The sequence below is a fragment of the Tachysurus fulvidraco genome, chromosome 5 (genome assembly GCF_022655615.1).
Source record: "Tachysurus fulvidraco isolate hzauxx_2018 chromosome 5, HZAU_PFXX_2.0, whole genome shotgun sequence".
Classification (NCBI taxonomy): domain Eukaryota; kingdom Metazoa; phylum Chordata; class Actinopteri; order Siluriformes; family Bagridae; genus Tachysurus; species Tachysurus fulvidraco.
The window spans coordinates 22,331,019-22,352,364 of record NC_062522.1 but is presented as its reverse complement, the minus strand read 5'-3'; the positions used below and the strand labels follow the sequence as shown (position 1 = coordinate 22,352,364).

General features: G+C 38.5%; 1 protein-coding gene across 6 annotated transcripts; it reads left to right on the top strand.

Moving 5' to 3' along the window:
• The first annotated feature begins 1,084 nt into the window (after positions 1-1,084).
• On the top strand, positions 1,085-18,820 carry LOC113642912 (RNA-binding protein 5). Of its 6 annotated transcripts, XR_003440679.2 has the most exons (24): positions 1,085-1,173; positions 3,372-3,472; positions 4,565-6,071; positions 6,792-6,881; positions 6,985-7,054; positions 8,240-8,313; positions 11,152-11,223; positions 11,323-11,617; positions 12,717-12,874; positions 12,963-13,063; positions 13,660-13,738; positions 13,842-13,896; positions 13,986-14,065; positions 14,154-14,262; positions 14,604-14,701; positions 14,803-15,063; positions 15,176-15,322; positions 15,467-15,535; positions 15,668-15,916; positions 16,063-16,137; positions 16,346-16,422; positions 16,596-16,676; positions 18,239-18,290; positions 18,391-18,479. XR_003440679.2 is itself a non-coding variant. In XM_027146715.2 (23 exons), the coding sequence occupies exons 2-23, from the start codon at positions 3,426-3,428 to the stop codon at positions 18,481-18,483; spliced, it is 3,840 nt and encodes a 1,279-aa protein (XP_027002516.2). In that variant the 5' UTR covers positions 1,085-1,173; positions 3,372-3,425; the 3' UTR covers positions 18,484-18,820. The 6 variants fall into 6 exon arrangements, 5 of the variants coding, with proteins under 5 accessions (XP_027002516.2, XP_027002514.2, XP_027002515.2 ...); XM_027146715.2 differs by lacking the exon at positions 16,596-16,676 and having other exon boundaries at positions 11,326-11,617; positions 13,675-13,738; positions 18,391-18,820; XM_027146713.2 differs by lacking the exon at positions 16,596-16,676 and having other exon boundaries at positions 11,326-11,617; positions 18,391-18,820.
• Positions 18,821-21,346: the final 2,526 nt, after the last annotated feature.

Genomic DNA, 21,346 nt, shown 5'->3' with positions numbered 1-21,346 from the left:
CTTCCGTTACGTTTTTTGTAGACTGTATGTTTTAGCATGCGCCTTATAATACGGTGCACCTCATGTATGGGTTAAGTACAGAAATAGACCCCGTAATTGAGACTGCGCCTTATAATCCGGTGCGCTTTGATAAAAATACTGTTTATGATAAATAGTCAAAAAGTTTTTCTACGTGAGAAATACGATGTGTGGCGGGAGAGCGTGACAAAAGACCGAAATGCGTGACTGTCACTCTCAATGCGTGACACTTGACAGCCCTGTTTAGAATTCATTATCAAACAACGAGATCAAACAACTCAGGACTTCTGGTAGTTCCCAGAATATCTAAGTCTACTAAAGGTGGTAGAGTGTTTTCTTTTTTAGCTCCCAAACAGAAACATTTTCTCAGTTTAAATGTAGATTAAAAATGTATCTCTTTAGTCAGGCGTACACATGCTACATCCCATAATCTTGTGCTCTAGTACATCAGACCAAATGCACATTATCATCTAGTGCTTGCTAATATTATGAACAGCAGATATGTTAATTCCTCTCCACTGCTTCTCTCTTTCTACCTATCCCGAGGCATCCAGAAATTGTACCAGCTCAGATCGTCTTCCGTGCGTTGAAGATTTTGGACCTCCACTGAGATGAGGCCAACTCTGAGAATTCTGAGGCTAGAGATCTACCAGCTCCAGTTAGACTCTGCTATACGAAAGAGGAGATGTGAACTCCATGTGATCGTTTACATCAATACAACATTTGTCAGACTGTATATTTATAATCACACCCTCCAGTGTCACCCATATGAGGATGAGGTTCCAATTTGAGTCTGGTTCCTCTCAAGGTTTCTTCCTTTACCATCTAAGGGATTTTTTTCCTCACAACAGTCACCTGAGTCACCTGAGACTTGCTCATTGGGGATAAATAAAAAAACACTTTTAAATATATCTAATATTAATCTTGATTTTTTTGTGTTCTATTAATCTTTATATTATTATTAATAATAATATTTTGTTTTATGTTTATGTTCTGTAAAGCTGAGTTGAGACGACGTCAATTGTAAAAAGCTCCATACAAATAAACTTGAATTGAATTGAAAATACGCCCCCTCATCTCCCGGAAGTGCTGTGTTGATCTCGTTCGCTCGTTTCCGGTCGCGTTGTAAAGAGTCTCGGTTACATCGCAGCAAAGGTTAGTTCCATGGTTTATTTGAAACTTCTTTTTTTTATTCCCTATTTAACCGTGAACGATTGTTAATTATTGTTGTAGGATTTCAGTGTTTAAACTAACCGTCTTGCTATTCGAGTGATTATGGCAGGTTAGTAAACACATGAAGCTTTAGCTAGATCCTAGCATTATTAGCTAGCTGTGTTTGCTATATTTTGAGCACTAGTCTACGACTCTAGATAGCTTCCATGTTAGATGTTTAGCTGCTATGCTAACTAGCTTCATTTTCCTATAACATGGCTCTCGTACTGTTAACTAGCAGGAGCCTGGTTTCAGATCAGATTCTAAAAGGAAGAATGATTACAGTAACTGTTTGTAATCTATATTTTAATGGTTTAGTTGCTCGAAAACTGCTTAAAAACTGATATTTGCCAAGTAGCTACTGGGATTGGGATGTAATGAGGTGTCAAACAAGTGAGTGGCTTCCTGTTTGTTTATTTTTCTGAAACCTCGAATTCCTTTCATCGAACTTATGAAGTCGATTCATCAGGGTTGGACGTGAGACCTTTTAAATGTAGACTAATGGCGTTTCCCTCCTTGTAGTGGACATTAAACAGTCCAGGCAATTTTCTCCATCTCACAGCATTAACATTTCAAATGCTTCCCCATCTACATGCAGTTGAGGTTTACATGCACCTTGCAGAATCTGGAAAAAATAAAAATTTAATTTATGTAAGTGATAAGAAATCATAAATAATTTTTTTGTTCAGTTCTGCCAGGAATAACATATTACAAATAACAGTTACATCAGAAGTTTGCTTTATTCATAGCAACTTTTATTGATTAGCAACTTTTTTCCCCATGTGTTGCTTGTTTGTCGTGAGCAGTTAAATATCCCGCTGTTCTTCAGAAAATCTTTTCTTGTCCAGCTTCTTCAGCATATTGGAATCCTGTACAGCTGTGACTATATAATGTTGCCTACAAAATATTTTTCCACATTGTATACAACTGAAGGACTTGTACTATTACAAAGGTGCAAATATCAACTGATGGTCTAGAAGGCAACATACATTAAGAGCCAATGGGGGCGTAAACTTTATTATTATTATAATTTTTTTTTTTTTAGAAATTATTATTTACATGGTTCATTTGTAAATATCTTGTGTAGCTTTAGAATGACAATACTAAATGCAAAAAATAAGACCTGTAAACAAAATCATAACAGTTTAAACAGATCATCCTATTCAAAAGTTCTCACTCCCTCCTTTATGATTACATTTGTTGATAATCCAGGTAACAACACACTACTAACATTTTAAACTGGTTAATTTGTGTAAATTCAGTTATTAGTACATTTTGTGAACTATATGTAAACATGATGTATTGTGTCAAGGTAGTACTAAATTCTTTTTATTTTTTTATTTTATATATATATTTTTTATTATAGTATTTGTGATATATTGTGAAATATTTAAGTGTTGCAGATTCAGAAAGGCAAATGTGAACTTATTACCTCAACTGTATCACCATGTACTGAGATTTTAAGGTGAATTCCACTGTGTTTACTCTGTCATGGGGGAAAACGTGTGACAAGAACAACTTGTTTTAATACACAGGCAGCAAGTATAGTTTATTATTTAATGTTGCAATATATGCTTATCTTCTGCTTCAGAATTGTAGACTGAAAATGTATAAATTGCTCAAAGGAAATCACACTCAAGCGCTGAAAAGAATCACATCCAAGATATGAAACGAATGCCATCCTCTGTGCATGGACATTTGTTTGGACCTACACTAGCAATAAGAACAGTGAGAATTCAGGTGTGGGGATCTCTTACTTAAAAAGCAGTCTATTTAAGGATTTCTGGAAGTGTGTCTGTGTAAGAGAGAGAGACTGAGTGAGTGAGCGAACGAGACTGAGACTGTGTTTGTGGCATGTGCAAGAAGAACCTACTCTTTCAAAATCTCAGCTTAAGAACATTGAACAAAATTCAACTCCTAACTTAAGATGTTTTGCACTTCTATAACTAAACTTAAATGTTCAAACCAATTAAATGTGAACTACTTTTCTGCAGTTATAGATATGAACCTTATTGTGAGTTGAGTTTATATGTTCTGTGTTGTGCTTCAGTTCAGTTTTGAGTTGAATTGTTTTAAAGCCAAAACAGTTATTTAAAGACCATGAATCATGGATTGAGGTAATAACAGAAGCGTATTTGCAGGTGAACAATTTTCTGAGCAGGCCAGGCTGGTGTAAGCTGAGAAGCTGAACCATCATGTGGAATGGTTCAAGATCTGGACCACGAGGGGGGATGCCCTTTTGGTAAGCTCATTCAAAGTGCTTATTGTTTCCAGGATGGGGCAAAACAACATTTTTAGATTCATTTTTAGATTAATAGTCAATTATTAGTTAAATTTTTTAATCTGTTGCTAGTATGGTGATAATATTTATAGTATTGTCTCAGAACAAGTGTATAATGTAGCTGCTAAAAAGAAGTCTGAAAGCCAACCATCTGGTATGGCATGTTTATTTGTATGCAGATTGGCCTCTTGTCAGTCATTTTATAGACACGCCCCATCATCTCTTGCACATTATGTATACGTTATGAGGAGACACTGCATGTCTATATATTCGGGCAAGTTGAATGTCTAAGTGAGCTTAGAAATGGAGTCATGAAAGTTCTAGTCTCGCATAGCCAAAGTTTCAAACTGAATAGAATTTCTATTAAAGTCCAAGGACTGCCCAAGAGGGACTGACTGACCTGTATAGCAGCCAGTCACAGTTCCTGGGCTGACTCAGACACCCCAAGGCCCTGTGATGCTAAAGTTCCTAAATGCCTGCTAATTTACACTAGTCATCTCCCTACAGGAAGATGTGCACTGTTCGATCTTCAAATACTATCGATCTCTTGGGTCTCACTATAGGATGGTTCTTTATATCTGCAAAAACACTAGCAGACAGGAGTTGTTAGCAATCAGTGATTTCCATAACTTGAAATTGTAGCCAATGGGAGCAAGGAAAACTAAACAAAGTCATCTCTACTCAAAATAATTTCTAACTGTGAAGTGATATTATGGTGGTTATAGAAAGCATGCGATTTTCAAACGATTAGCATCTTTTCTTATTTCTTTTAAATATTTATTGCTTTGTATTTGATTTACACCTGTGCCACACAAACGTTTGTGTTCTACACATATGAAATCATAGTGTTGCATTTGACGGACTATGTGATGCTTAAAGGATCCTACATTAAGAGAAAGTTTAAGTACAAATGTTAGCATGATGCCAGCAGAATCCCAAGCTTAGTCTGATATTGTGAGAGTACAGCTTATATATTTTGTACAAAGCTTGGGATTTCTGTGTATTTACTGCAAAGTGTGATAGACAGTGGTAAACCACATGGTATGATTGCAGTGGGGACCCACGTGGGGAGATGTTTGAGGGAAGAAACAGACCAATGCCTGCCTTCAGAGGACGAGAAGGGATGAATATGGGAGCGCAGGACAGACCCCCCATGGACATGAGGAGGTTTGACTACTCCCCAGATATGATGGGAAGAAACATGGGTCTTCTTGACAGAGGGCGAGACTCTCCTCGAGACTTCTTTATGCCCGAAAACGATCTAGATTTTAGAAGACGTTTGGAGATGGAGCAAAATGCACCTGGTTATGTAGGTCAGGGTCGGCCTTCTTTAGATATGGGTGGCAGGGACATGCAAGTTAGGAACATAAGGGGGCACGAAGATCAATTTATGAACATGAGGGAGAGGGACAGATTTCGAATGGACATGCCTGGTTTCAACATGTCACCCGTGGATGTTAGAAGGCGGCTTGCCATGGAATCTATGGACAGAAATGACCATATAAGAGAAATGGGGCACTCTCAGATGGGCATGAATGACATTGATGGATTCAGTATGGACATGCCTCCACGGGACAGGTCAGTGGATTTCAATAGGCGAGGTTGCGTCCCTCCCTTAAATCCCAGAGGAAGGTTTGAATCTGATATGGATTTCAGGAATCGAATGGGACAGACAGGTGATTTTAGGGATCGCTCTCCTCAGATGTTTCATGGTAACGATAGCATGAATCTCCGGGGAAGACCTGATATGCCTCTAGATCGGCAAGGTCCAGAAAAAGACATGCTTAAAGTAGTTGAACCAACACTGAGGGACAGAGAATTTCCTGAACAAGCTGAGAACAGGTCTGGGTTTCGATTAGAAGATAATTCCCTCTCAGAAGAGTGGTGCAGGAGAATGAATAGAAGTCCCAATTTAGCCAGCAATGTGAAGAAGCGATTTCCACATGGACCTGGCAAGGAAGGTGAGTTAGGAGAACCATCACAGTTCAAAGATAGAGAGCGGCCATCGGTGGAGATTCCAGCTAAGGAGCGTGGAAATTCAGAGTTCTCTCGACCAGAAAGAGAAGATTCTAAAGTCCGAAATTGGGACAATGTTCAAACTGATGTCCCAGGCAGAGATCTGCCTCATCCGGTCCCTCAGAAGATACCACTTTTACCACTGAATCCCAGTCTAAATATCCCAAGCAAAGACAAAGAAAGTCAACGTTGGTCAAGAGACGAAAAGCCTGACAGCACTATACCACCGGGGGGAAGGCATCCGTTCTTTCCAGACAAGAATCTGTCGGTCAAAGAGAGCCATTTCTCGGTTGATCAAGGAAACTTTAAGGGGAAAGATATGCCTCTTGATGAGGGTCAAAAGAAAGGCAGCCTTCTGCCAGTACCAAGAGATCCACAGAGTAACAGAGAAGGAAGGCGAGACCAGGACTACGGAGACATCGATTACAGGACCAGTTCTGCGCAAAAATTTGACTATATCCTTGAGGATCTTCAGGGACCTGAAAAGAACCTAAAAACACCCAAATCAGCTCCACCTGAAAGACCAACTGCATCTGGTTCTCAGGTCAGTGTCTTTAATTTGTGTGCATTGCATGAAAAATGGTGTTTATTGTAGTGAAATTTGAAATGTTCAGAATGTTTATTTCACTGTGCTTGAAGACATTATTGGGGTGATGAATTGATCATTTGTTTTTCTAGAACACAATTACTACCTGATATCAATAATAAACGTTTTGAGCAATTTAAGATATTTTGCTTATGTTCACAGTAAATAGTAAACATTTGCACGATCCACAATGAGTCTTTCGTGGACATAATGCTATAGCAGTTGTTCGGGTTACGTAGCCAAAAGGTGACGTTCCAAAACCTGGAAAAAGAGTAATATTTATAAACTTTGAAACGTTTGACCGTAGGGAGAGTCAAACTTCTGCTTAAGATGAAAAATCAGTAGCGCATTTCATATTTTCGGCGGAAAAACCAGGGTGTTTCAGAAGGTTAAGATCATGTTAAGACAGCTTATCCTGAGGCATTTACTTGTATACAGTACACACACAAGATGTTTACATTAAATCTTGATGTCTGACAAACACACGGAATACATTTCCTTTCACATTAATGGTATAAAATAAATAAAACGATACTATTTCCGGCCACATTGCCCAACCCTTGGTAATTTTTTTTTTAAATAAGGTTCAGCTTACAGATTCTTTGCCAGCATTTGATGTTTCCTTGTAGGCTTTTGTCACCTCCAATGTTTGGAATAATGCTTTTAAATTTTGCACAGGACCAGGATTACCGGAATGCCAATGTTCAGGATAAGATCTCAAAAACCATTGCCATCTCTGGAATTCCCAAAACTGCTACAATGCAGCAGGTAGTTTGTGTAATGTATTTGTTTTTCTTTTTTCCACCCCGTTCATGTCGCCTTTAATGATGGTGATTACTAAATGACTTTAAATATAAAAATTATTTCACAGATACTGGATGCATTCGCGGTTCGGGATGGAGTACCAATGCAAGGCATGAAAATACGAGATGTTGTTCCAGGTGAGATTTCGCAATTTCAAATCTTCTATACCATTCGCAAACACTTCGCTTTTCGCTCCTCGAACCTTGCGCTCATTACGGTTTTCTTGTAGCCATTTATCTCACCTTAGACACCTTTTAGTTTTTTTGTTGTTGTTGTTTATTTATTTTTAAATATACTACCATTTTTCTTGTTAAAACTATTGGTTTCCTGTCCCTCTTCCTTTTGCATCTTGTGCTGGAGCTTGTGCAGCTCTGTTTTAGCAGCGTCCATCTTTAAAAAAAAATGGTTTGTGGGTTTATCAGATCTTCCAGTACATTGCTGGGAATGTGATCTCACTCGATCTCACACGCGCGTACACACACACACGTGACAATTATATTTCTCAGTATGACGTGAGGTTGTCACATGTGGCCTTTTTTTGGTCGAAGTCTGAGCTGTTTTGCACATTTGAATAATTCCATTAATAGAAATCTTAATATACACAAAGAAATGTTCTATGTTGTTGCTTGACATTTGGTTAAATTGGGACTCTTAAGTTACAATAACCTCCCTATACAATTCTTATTTTTATTATCGCCTCAATATTCCTGAACAAGAAAATGTTTCCATGCTGGATCTTCTCAGCTTTAAGAATGCCCAAAATGTCTTTGACTAGTAAGCTCTGAGGAATCCCCTACACAAATAATCCCTGTTTTAAATCTTGTGATGACGGTTTGGCAAGTTTTGAGTTTTTCCAACAGCAGACCTCAAACAGGGGAATATCCGTTCAGTTCGGAACATGTGAAATGTTTTATTTTCATATATATATATAATATATATATAAATAACCTGGTCATCATGAGCAAAATTGTCATTAGACACGTGAGCTATATTTAGGTGTGAATTTCGGCAGGTTGTACACAACATACCAACCATGCATTCCATTGTTTCAAGCAACATCAGACACAATGAACTTCCATTTACACCGATGCAAGCTGAATGAACTAAAACATTTGTTTGTGTGATTGCTCTTCAATTACCGAAAACAAAAAAAAATGCTCTTGTGCAATTCTGACACACCACTAAGACCACTAAATGTATGGATTTTTAGAGAATTAGGTCGCTGTTATGTTCACCGTGATTTTTTTTTTTTTTTAATGTTTTTATCTATTTACTGGAATTAACTAACACAGACCCATTTGTATTTCAAATGCTGTCCCCAGGTTACAGCTCCGATACGGCCTATGTGGAGTTTTTAAACATCGAGGATGCTGTCCACTTCATGGAGTCCAACCAGGTGGCCCATTCTTGTCCCTCTACAGCAGCTGTGTCTTCAAACAAAGAAGGCTTGGGCTGGGGCAGGGCCAAGGGTGGGATTGGGTGGACACAGAACATGGGAGGGGCACATGGGGATACTCAAAAGCGCCTTCATCTTTTATACAAAGTTATAACACTTATGAAAGCATTTAGCAGTCTATTTTTTAAAAAAAAGCAGCTCATTTATTTATCCGTTAAACGGATCAGGATATCCTTTAACCGGTTTGCGTGGCAAACAAGGAGTGAAAATCTTTATGCTTATATATACGTCTGTCATGGGAATATATTCTCCTGCACGGAGGAAATGGTACAACACATGATCGTTGGTGAATTTTTCCCAATTTAATTTGATTATTATTATTTTTGGTTTCTGGGTTTTTAAACATTAGCATAATTTTTGCTTGTAAACATATAACTGCATGGATTGTCTGAGTGTAAAATTCAGATTTAAGATTTGCAAGCATTGAATTTGTGATCCATTTTCTCGAACGTTACCTGACTGATGGGCTTGCATGGATTAATGCCTATAATTTCACTCTTTTGAATAATAGTTCGGTCACTTTATCATCTGATGACTTTATCCAGCTTCAAGGTTGCCGTGATGCACTACTTCTGTTTCTTTTTTGGCGCTACAGTGTCAGTCAGTCTTCACACATCTTCACAGCTTCTTATCGACTTCATCACCACTTCGAAAATTAGCGCTGTGGTGGTTTCCAGTACATTTCTGCCACTTTACATGACCTGCAAGTTGTTCCATACTTAATTGACCTCCATCATTGATTCCTTCTTGGCATCTTATCAACGTTACTCCCACTGGGCGGTCTTCTTTTCTCTTAAGAATCTTCATCCCTTACCTTTTGTCATGTGGAATGCTGTCTCCTTGCTTCCCATGTTTGACTTCATGTTTCAGTTTCGGACTGGAATGCTTCACATGGATATTCACTGGGTTGAAATTTTAAGGGTCTGATTTTTCAAGGCTCGGCTCTGTTTGACTTGTTTCAGATGTTGGACTTTTGCGCTGCTAACTTCGGAAATGATAAAATGAATGAATGGTTGGTTTCTTTGTTGGTATCATTTATGATTGCACTGATTATTTTTTTGCTGGTCAGATCAACCCTGTACTGTCCTTTTATCATTTTGCGTCATTTTATTGTATTTTTGTCACAGGTCCTCATTTGTTTTCTACTAGCGTGACACTTGTGAGGAGGTTTCGACTGGCATCCACTTTGTGACGCGTCTGCTAGGTTTGAAAGTTTGAATGAGGTTGATGGAAAGGAAAGTTAAAGGTGTTGTGCTGACTGTAGGATCCCTCCTTCTGTTGTAGATTTCCGCTCCAGTCCTTTCTTTGTTTGAGCTGCCTTGTCGTGCTTGCTAGTATTTCCTATCAAGATGCTCGCCTGGAATTTTGGTGTATCTTTATGCATTTTAAGCATTGCTTCAGAATCAGCTGTTTCTTAGATATCCTTTCACGCTACAACCTTGTGCCAGATACTGCTAGATTTCCCTCCTGTTACCAGCCAATTGAATGTATTCAGTAAATGTGTCCACATAAAACACCTATAAACAGTTATATAGGAATGTACTACATTAAGGATAATTTACTCTTTTGGGTGAAAATATTTTCATATATCATTGGGTTAATGAAGGCTTTTAAAATTGAGTTAAGGAAGCAGTTAATAAGAAATCATTCATTCATTCATCTTTTAGACATGACTTTAACCTGGTCAGGGTCCTGGTAGATGAGGAGCCTATCCTGGGAACGTTGAGTGTGAGGTATATCAATACCACCAATATATCTGGTATGGAATGCCAGCCCATCACACACACTTGTACACCAAGGGAGAGTTGTGCATTAGCCAGTCCACTGTTAAGCATGTTTTGTCAGCTCAGAACAAAACCGTAGAGACAAGTGGAAAACCTTGAAGAACTCAACTCTGACAGTAACCCTAGTTCAGGCTTGAACTGTTGGACCTGCATCTATGTCACCATTCGCATGCATAAATGTAGATAGTAAAAAAAGGTTGACTTATGGTGCAACCTAGACTATAGTAAAAGTGAATGGAAACCCCTGAAATAAAATCCATTTAGTTAGTAAGAAGTGTATCGTAATGTGAAACATGTTTACACATCTTGACTATGGAGGTAAGTTGGGGTCAGTTCACGGGTCACCATTTATGTGTTTTGATCAAGGGCTCAGCAGCGACTTTTTATTTATTTGTTCATTTTTTTGACAATCGGCGATTTGATCTGTGCTTCTTCTCAGATATTAACGGTGGAACTGCCATTATCCTCAAGTTTCAAAATTAAATAATCTATACTTTCTATCCACCTTCTATACCATTCACACAAAGCAAACTGGTGGAGCGTTCATGTTTTTGTGAAACACTTAAATGGTAATTATTAATTTTATTTATTTATTTTTTTGTATTACATGCTGCCTGCATTAGATGTAAATGGACCAAATTTAATAATGGCTTTTCATTATTAATTTTTCTTTTCTTTTTTTTTTTATATAAAGATGAGGTAGTTAATGCTTTCAGATGAATACTTTTACTTTTTCAAACGTTGGTCATCATTTTTCGTCACTTAAACTCTTACATTAGGGCTTTTTGCGTTTTTAAGGCACCAATATTCTGGATTTCAATACAAGCTGAGCATGTTATACTCGTGTCTTCACCACATGCGTCCTTACCAATTGTTTCTAAAGACTCTGACCTGATTTGATGACTTCTGGATGAAACAATGTCCAGATGCATTTGTAGAGGAAAATCTGTCCGAAAGTTCCGAGCTCATGACTTATTGTTTTTCTCTTTTCCAGGGATCTGTTAAAGTCGGTAGCAAGACTGCCTTGCTGAAGTACATTCAACCTGAGCGAAATTCGAAGGAACCGGTAGGCATTCGCTTTATTGTATAATCAACTAATTGAAGGTAATAGCAAACTGCAATTTTGTTTGGAAGTCGAGTAAAACATAGAGTTTTCTCTAACCAGCAGCATGATGACCAACCCCATAAAGTCACGCCACCCCAGGATGGGCTGCTGCCATGTCCAGTCCTGACCAACCCCCCAAAATTAAAAGATGATGGTAGTGTCAAGACTCTGCACGATCCCCTCTCTCAGAGCGGATGGCAGAGGAGTTCCACCCTGACACCCGAAGCCTGGCAGCAGCAGGTTGACAAGCAGCTCCAGCAGCAAGAGATGGAGAAGCAAGCTGAGGAATGGGCCAACCAGAGAGGACCTCGTGCCAACCAGCAATTCTCTGATCCAGTTTTCAAGGAAAGCAGAAGTGAGTGCAAGCTTTGACTGATAACGTGCACAACCATACATGGCATGATGTGCAGTAAAATAAGTGTCTTTCATAAAAATTGATCAGAATAGACCAAGAATACAATTACAATACAAATAAAAGAAGGGTATTAGGAATACAATCTAGATATGTGCAACTATGCACGATTTTAGTAAAATGTGCTGTGAATAATCTGGTTCAGTTAATGCGTGTTGTCCAGAAAAGTCCAAATACAAGAGAACCCTTGTCCTGGTTGGTCCAGGGAGCGGAAGCGCTCTGACCACAATACAGAGAAGATTCTCTTGTTCGGATGTCTGAGGTCTTTCTCTATCATACTGGATGCCAAATTCCTCCCTTGGAATATAGACCTATTATCAATGGCTATGACCTAAATAAGTGGCAAGAGGAATGGGATACATGGTCGGATAACAAACTGTTTGAAATACACCCTGAAATTCCTAACAGGTCTCTAATGAATACCTATGAAATCAAGATTCGATCAGGTGATCTTAACCAGATGTAGAATCGGGCATACAAGGCTGGCACATGAATACTTGCTGAAAGGAGAAGACCCCATTCAGTGCATGTACTGCAGCATTCCCCTTACTGTCAAGCATATTTTGTTGGACTGTCCTGCGCATAATGACCACAGAACGTTATTTTATGAGGCCAACTCATTTAAAGAGCTATTTTATAAGGTTTCACTCAAAAAGTTTGAGTTTGTCATGTATATGTAAAAAAAAATCATTTAAGATGTCTATATGTGTCCACATTTATTTCTTTGTGATTTTAGGTTATTTTAGTTCTTATTAACCGTTCTTGCCATGAAGATAGCCTCAGTAGCTGACATGGCAGTAAATTATAGCAACAACAACAACCTTTCTCTATCATCCTGGTCTTGGCTGCTGTAGATAGACTGCAGGTCAGGGAGTTCAGTGCTATTCACATAACCCTCTGGGGAGAGCGCCTGTCCTGGTCACTGTTTGTAATCTTCAGAGAGAGTATTCGCTGAGAAGCACGAGGATTGTGTTTATGCTGTGTTAAGAATGTCTTTAAACACTGTGGTAAGCTTTCCTTTTCAACCTCTTCCCCCTTTTAGCCATGATCATAAAGAACATATTGCCCACCACTACAGTGGAGACCATCTTGAGGTCACTGGATACCTTTGCTTACCTCGACGAACGCAACGTCCGCCTTGTTAAAGGGAAGACGCCTGGATCCAAGTGTTTTTGCTTTGTCGACATGGACTCCCATGAGGTAGCATTATGCTTTATGATCGTGTGTGAGTCTCTGTCATCTTTAAATCGCTGTCGTGATCTTTACTTTTTGCCATCTTTTTTGCCAGCATGTGACCCGGTTGGTGGACCTGCTTACCAAACCTCGTCCAATTATGATCGATGGAGTCCGAGTATATGCTGAAGTAGCAAAACCTCTAAAGAATCAGAAGTGAGTTACACAGTAAAGCATAACCTGGTGGGATGGATTTACTGAAATCTTTGTTATGAAAGAATGTAAAATATTGTTCTTTCATACTAATATTATTATATTTTTTTAAGAACGTCTAATTTTTTTTCTTAATAAAATGACTGGTTTAGCTACAGCAAAATTCAATACTGCAAATTTTTAAATATAGCAATGTATTTATTTTCTTTAGAATCGTCAGCTTATAGCATTTAAAATTTAAAACCGTGCTCATTATACCTACTCATACAAATTCATTTAAAACCTTTTTTTTGTGATCTGCTGTTATTATTAAGTTAAATGTTATCATAAAATGATTTAAAAATGTATATAATAATCTTTTCCAGGTTTGGTCTAGGAACAATCTTAAGGAAAAAATAAGAACATTTCTTAGGAAAAAAGCTACAAATATTTTGTTTTCCCAGAAATTCTTACTAAGTTTGGAATTAAGCAAAAAATGGCACTTGAGATTCATTTTTTCAATGTACCTTGAATCCAGCTTCAAGTCAGTACAGTTTTGTCTGTGTTGATTATTTGGTTATAGTTTTGACTTTATGGCTATTTTTTGTTTTGTTTTTCTGTTCGTTTTCCCCCAGCTACCGGCGGGACCTTGATAAGTCAAACTCTTCTCTTCTGGGTTGCCCACCTGATGTTATGGAGGTTGCAAATTTGGTTCTCTGCGTCATTATACCAGTGATTCATTTTATAATGTTTTATGTGGAGTTTACCTTTTTTTTTAATACATTTCGATTTGCTTCTACAGCAGCAGCAACAGTACTTCCCTCAATCTCACACAGCCAACCCAACTAGCACACAAGGTAGGCCGATGCTTACACTTGAAATTAGTGTAATATATTGATTGTTTTAAGAATAAGCTACACGGTGTAGTGTCTTTTCATGTATGCAGGTATGGGTGCATCTGCCGAGCCCTTGCAAACAGAGTTCTCCCTGCCTGCAGCGTCAATACAGAGCTCAAGCATAAACCAAGTGAGTTTCTGATGCACATCGACATCCATTTATATTCGTATCCTAATTCAGAGGGTTTCTTTTAGCTCCTTTTTTTGGCATTGTTCAGGGTGCAATGTATGCAGAGCCTTCAGTGGAAGCTGCACAGCAAAAACCTCCTTCTACAAGCGACACTACTCACACTGTCTCAGCTGGTGAATCTGAGGACTACAGCTATAGTAAGATGTCGTCATTTCTTTTTTCTGGAGCTTGACTCTTTATATTCAGTGCATTATATTGAATTAATCAGCTCTTCGATGATAAAGTTACAGCTGTTGTGTTGCTCATACTCCGATTTCTGCACTGCTGTGATAGGACAATGGGCATTTTTGTATACGCCCATATTGAATTGAATTATAAAGTTGAATTTGAATGTATTCATTAATAAACATGCAGGAAAAATAGGTTTGAATACTATTACAGCATCTATGTTAAAGTACCCGAACAATTTCCATGTGGAACTTGCGCATATGGTGATATTTTTGAATCTTGAACCTTAAGGCTGTCATCTTTTCCTCAGCTTCTGACACTCCAGATTTGTCTGCCTTTCTGTATGATGCTACATCAGGCTTCTACTATGACCCTCAGACCACCCTGTACTATGACCCCAACTCAAGGGTAGGTCTAGAAATGCTTTCTCTTAGATCAATTTGGATTAATTAGACTCTAGCATGTTTGCCGTGTTCATGTATAGTGTGTAAAGGTTTGTGTGTTTGTAGTATTTCTACAATGCTCAGACGCAGCAGTACTTGTACTGGGACAGTACCACAAAGATCTACATACCAGTTGAAGGTGAAAACACGGGTACAAACATTCAGAAACAGAACCTGCCTGTGGAAGCAGAGTCAGCGGCAGCCGAGGAACTAAAAATGGGGTCAGAAGGAGCGCCGGATCGAAGGGAGGACGATGACACTATGTCACGCTCTGAGAAGAAAGAGAAGGAGAAAGAAGACAAACCCAGAAGCCTGGCAGCATTTAAGGTGTGCTTGTATTATTTAAAATACATGTGAATGTTTAATATGCTGTACTATACATTGTGTGTGTGCGTGCAAATTTGCTAGTCTACATTTATATCTTGTCTAATGTCTTCAGATCATGAAAGATATGGAACGCTGGGCCAAGATCCAGAATCGGCAGAAGGACAGTGTACGAGCTCCATCTCCTGTCCTTAGGAGTGGAGCTGAGGACAAGAAGGCTTCCAAAGCTGCTGATGCAGCCTTTGCTGTATTTGAGAGGAAGGTCAGGCAGCGGTTTTATTTTTTTAATTCTGTTTTTAAAAAAAATCTATGACTGTTTCTGAGATTTTTCATTTGTGGTTATGAGAATTTAAATATTGTCCCTTACTAGGTAGTCCCTTTTTCACATTGTCCCACATTTTCACAGACCACAGGGGGAGACGACTTGTTCAAAAAGCCTCTTGCTCCACCAAAGAAAGATGAGAAGGGCTCCAAGGTGAGCTTTAACACACAGCCCTAATTTCAACAATGATGGAAAAACGTTTGTTTTAGCAGCATTACCTTTATTATGCTTGATGAACTATTTCTATTTAAAAGCACACACTTTACACAAATACTAAATTTGCAGAAGCCCATGGGTTCTCTGGGCTTGTTAGCTGCTGACTATGCAGCAGGAAGTGATGATGAGGAAGAAGAAAAACATGAGAAACATGAAGCACCTACCCCACCTGCCCCACCTGTCAAGAGCCAACCGGAGTCCCAAGAGAAAGAAGACAGACTGACAGACTGGAAGAAAATGGCATGCCTGCTGTGCAGGAGACAGTTCCCCAGTAAAGATGCCTTGATCCGCCATCAACAGCTTTCAGACCTGCACAAGGTGCCCCCAATTCACAAACATGCTCAAGCCACTAGCTACTATAGGTGTAGAATTTGATAGAATGAATGAACATGAGAGTAAGAACTACTTTTTTTTACTTACACTTGCTCTTTTGCTTTTTTTTTTTTTTTTTTTTAATATACCAGCAAAATATGGAGATTCACTTAAAGATCAAAAAGTCAAAAAGGGAACTTGAAGCGTTGGAAAACCAGGAAAAAGAGGTACGGATTTTGTTTGTCTTTTGGGAGAAGTGTACTGTATCTTCTTAAACAGCCGGTATCTTTTGAAACTGCCAGGCATGTAGACGAGCAGTTAGCATTTCCTGGAGGAAAGAACAATATCGTTCTGTTCACAGGCTTGTTTTTATTAATGAAGCCAATGCTGAATTGTGACTCTGCGACCTGTCTTCTCTACCTTGTGCTGCTTTAGATGCATATGAAAGAGACTTGCAGTCCACCTGAAGCAAAGAAACGGAAACAGCAAAACGCATGGCCCAGCAGTTCAAGGTAAGCAGAAAACGCAAAAATGTTTATCAACTCCATACTTTTCTCAATCTTTGCATTAGATATGATATATTTTAAAACAGAAATTGTACTGTACACCATATCCACTGGATATACTTTCCATTTGTTTGCCTGGCCTGCGTTTATGGAAATTAGACTTGCTTTTTTTCCACCAGAATATTTGTTCCAAAACAATCCCGATGTAACGTGAAACCTGTGGCCCTTGGCAACCCCGATCTCAAGATACTCGGTCAATGGTTCGCTCCAGTAGCCCAACCTACACCTCCTTAATGAACTCCATGCAACAGCGAACCATATTTTTGTGCAAAAAAAGAGAAATATGCTTTGTTATTGAGCCAACACTCCATAAAGCCCGTGCAGGCCTCATGCAGCTTATCTCAGCTGGACGTGTCTAAAATAATCATTTCATCAAATCTTAACTTCTTACTGGTGTTGTAATGAAATGCAGCTTAAAGTGACCCCATTTAGATTACCAGCAGCACTGCATTCCAGCTTTATAGCTGATTCTGATCACTTTTCCTGCAAATCGTTCCAAACTTTCTGGAATGTCACAAACCCAAAAACTGAAGTAGAGCTGTATATTTTATTGCTATTGTTTTAAACTCTGTTCTCTGACCTGTGAAAAACATTAATGTTTCGATATATTACGCAATCTTATTAAATAGACGGAAAGGGCGAAAGCTTGCTAGAAAGGTGAATTAGTGATGGGAAGTTCGTTTCTTTTCCGCGAACCGGTTCTTTCGGACAGTTCGATTTAATGAACCAGTTCAAAAATCCAGATCACCAGTTCTTTTACGTCCTGACGTAATGACGACATTCACAATCTAACACATTCTAAAAGTTCTTTGTAATCATAACTTTAGTTGAATACATTTCTTACATTTAAGTTTTGCAACTAAAACACCCAGTACAGGCATTGATATGCAAACGTGGATGTTTTACGTGTCTTAAAGATACAAAGTTAATAAACTAATCTTCATCAACTTCCAAAAAGCGGCATATAAAAATACAGACTAACCTGCACAATTGTCAATAGTAAAATTAACTGACATGTATAGAGTGACATATATTGATTTTTTTTTTAATAAAAATGTTTAATAGCCTATGACTAGTTACTATGCATATCCCAATATGTATAATTTGCTACGAAGGTTCACGCATGCGCAGCATCAACAGTATGTCGGTCACGTCCGAAACAGTTCATTCAGTGTACTGATCATTTGCTGTACCAGTTCATCGATTCTCGGATGCGTCCGAAAGAAACAGTTCTCAGTTCAGTGTACTGATGATTCGCTGTATCGGTTCAGTAATTCACGCATAAGCAAAGTAGCAAGAGTACGCAGTAGCAAAAGCTCGCGCTAACAGTTCTCTCAGCACAACATGTCTCAGTTCAGTGTACAGGAGTTACCTATACTCCGGGATATTAGTTTATTTAGAGTCGGACCGACTGTCAGGCATGACCGAAAGTGTGTAACTTTAGTAACTTGTGGATCAGCGCTGACTCAAGACGCGAACCGTTTAGAACAAATCAGTCCGATTTGGTGAACCGGTTCATCCAGTTCACTAAAAAGAACTGGTTCAGAAGAACGATTCGTTTACGAACTGGCCATCACTAAGGTGAATGAAAATTATGAATAAAAACACACACAAACCACAACAAAAATAAATCCATTCCCACTTCCGTCTGAAAAAAGGCATACAGATAAGAATATTTGAAGCATTAAACAAATAGATAGCAGAATTACACATACATTCCATAGACTAGCTAATGTTTGACCTAATTCTTGTGTTCTTGCAGAGACCCACACAAAGGCAATGAGAGACCAGGGCTGGGTCTGGAGTCCACAGAGGTGAGCCACACTGATTAATACCACAAGAGTGTATTTTAGGCTTCTGTTGATGGGCAACTTGACTAAATTTGTGTGTTTCTCTCCCTCACTTTCTCAACAGCGGAACAAGAAGGATGGAGTTGTCTGGAACTACGCCACCTATAAGCAGGCCGTGCGGAAGGCTATGTTTGCACGGTTTAAAGAGCTGGAATGAAAAAGTGAAAGAATCCAGTCACTAAAATGCACTCTGTTTATGCCAGCAGCTCACTTCAGGCTTTTTCTGAGAGTTAACACAATTCCTGGTGAATCTCTTTTTTTTTGTGTTCTAAATGTGCCTGTACTGATTAGACGACAGTTTTGTTTTTTTTCCTTGGTCCTCAGTTCTGCTATAATTATTGTATTTTTTGTAGCTCGACTGTTCAGGACTTTGAAACCATTTTATTTACCTTACTTTGTATCAAGTGTTTTTTAATGACAAAGAAGTTGTAAAACTATTAAAATTGTAGTAAGCAGTATTCTGTGAGTCAATAAACTGGCTGCCATCATCTCCATTATGTCTTTTGGGGGTATTTTGTTTGTTTTTTGTGGTTATTAGTACTTTTTAACTAGAGAACTGGTCTACAGTGACAGCACAGTGCTCTGCGATACAAGCTGACATGTCAACTCTCTAAGCATGTAGGTAACAGATTATTTTATGGCTTGGTATGTTTCTCAATGTGTTTTTTAGTTTGGGTGATCATTCAGGCTCCTTGAAGAGTGGAAACTATAATCATTATTATTTGAGAAGACTAAATGTATTATGTATTGAATGTATTCAGACAGAAATGACCATACAGCAGTTTTAACCTTTGGGTGGCAGTAAAGAGCTGATATTCTTTTAAAGCCTACTTGACTGAAGGATATGCCATTATTATTCTAGGATCATATATATAGTAATCATATAATAATAGTGTGTGTATGTATGTACATATGTATATGTATTATGAGGCTGCTCTAAGATTCATAGTTCTATACAGCTCCATAGTAATAAGGACTTTAGGCTTTTCCTCTTCCAGCCAATCACTTAGTTGAATCCGATCTGTCTGAAAACGCTGAACTCGTTCGAGTAGTCTGTTATTGTTAAAAAATTGCACAAAATGTAGAAAATATGGAGATCTTTTGAATTTTTGCGTGAACTTTAGTTTCTGGGGTTTGTTTGACAACCTCAATTTAACAATTACCAAGGGAATAAGGGTGCTTAGTAGGCAATTAATCAAGTGTACCTGCTAAGACTGAGCACCACAATCCCACTCCACCCCACCCCACCATACTCAATCATACACTGGATGAATGATTTCCTCATTTCCTCATTAAAGGAGAATGCTTGTTCTCTATCCAACGTTCTATGTTTTTTGAAGGCGAAGAATGTGGACTCTCACATTATTTGTTTTTAGTAGTCATGCCTACGTGATTGATCATGCCAGTGGGAAAAAAGAAGGAATAAATATTCAGAAGAACCTACTTTGCTTGTTGAATGACTGTTTTGCTATCCAAAGGTACAAAAAATGGTTCTCTAATCTCTATCTCTATTTAGATCTATCTGGCTTTTCTATATGTTTTCATGTGTGATATTGGGCTGTATAGCAGAATAAAGCCACGACTTTGATTTTCTTTTTACTGGCATCATGATCCATAATGTGTTGGTTAAATATTCATACAAAAAGCTCTTCCTGAATCTACTACACCGCCTTCCCTTTTGTTCTCCTGCAATTCTGCATTGTTTTGTTTTTCCTTCCCTTCTTTTAAATTAAAAACCAGCAATGCAAAGTTCTAAATTTTATGATTTTACACATTCCACATGTTTCGGTTTATTGGTACTTGCCTTTAACAGAGCAACATTAGTAAATTTTTATTTAAGCAAATGGAACACAGATTAGAAAGTGGACTGTTTGCCCTTTATCTGAGCCATGCATTCTCATTTCCATCTTTTTTCATTAATCCCTCCATCCTCTCAAATCCCCCCGAGAGACAAATGGCACAATCACTTTCTTAATTATCTTATAGTAGACTGACTCAAAATAAGTGTACTTTGCATGAAGGCAGACCTTTAAAGAGTGTAGAGAGGCAAAAAAAAATAGGAGGTTGGCTAGTAGCGGGGGTGGGTGAGGTGAGCAGGGAGGGTGCTGGGGGTATTTGTATCCATGGCAGATGCAGGTCTGAGACAGCAGGAGTGTGTATGGAGGCTGTACAGGGGGTCTCATTATCCTGTGCCAAAGCTTATTTTCTCTGTAAGAGATAGGATCCCTGTCCAGCCTTGAGATCACCCTCACAAGAGAAGCAGTTAAAGGCAGGGCAAGAAAAGGGGGGAAATGGACTGACTGCTCATTACATGCACTAAAGCAACATTTGAAATTTAAATCATCATCAATTGATCCCCATCCCCCTTACCACACACCGCTTTTTATACAGTGATTGCTATATGTCCCCAAGTCTCTAAAATGAACAGTGCTTAAAATGTTGAGTGCCAGCCATTTTAAGCAGGAATAAAAATTATAGTAAATGTAAATGGTCAATCCATATAATATAATATAATAGTCACTAAGGGGGTTTGGTGGCTGAGTGGATAGCATGTTTGCCAAACACCTTCATGGTTGGAGTTTGCAGGTTCTCCCACTGGGTTCAGGCGTTTCCTCCTCCAGTCCAAAGACAAGTGCTGTAGGTTAAATTGCATCTCTAAACTTAAATAGTGTGTGTGCTGTAACAGATTGACACCCCATCCAGTGTGTCCACGACCTTGTGCCCTGAGTCCCTGCAACTACTTTCCAGGCTCCCTAAGACCCTGCATAGGATAATAAATATACAAAATGTGACTGAAGGTGATTGAAAGCTGTCAGACTATTTTAGACCCTATTGCTTAAATAACCTAATATGTCTCTTTGAACCTTCCTTAATTTATATCCAGGTTATATACATTAAAGACATTTGAGAACAAAATTAACAAAAAGTCTGCTTAGGATATGTATCCCTAACTCCTTATTGACACAACCATGACACTGATCTCTGGTGGTGTATGAGTTTTCTGAGACGCCAAAACAATC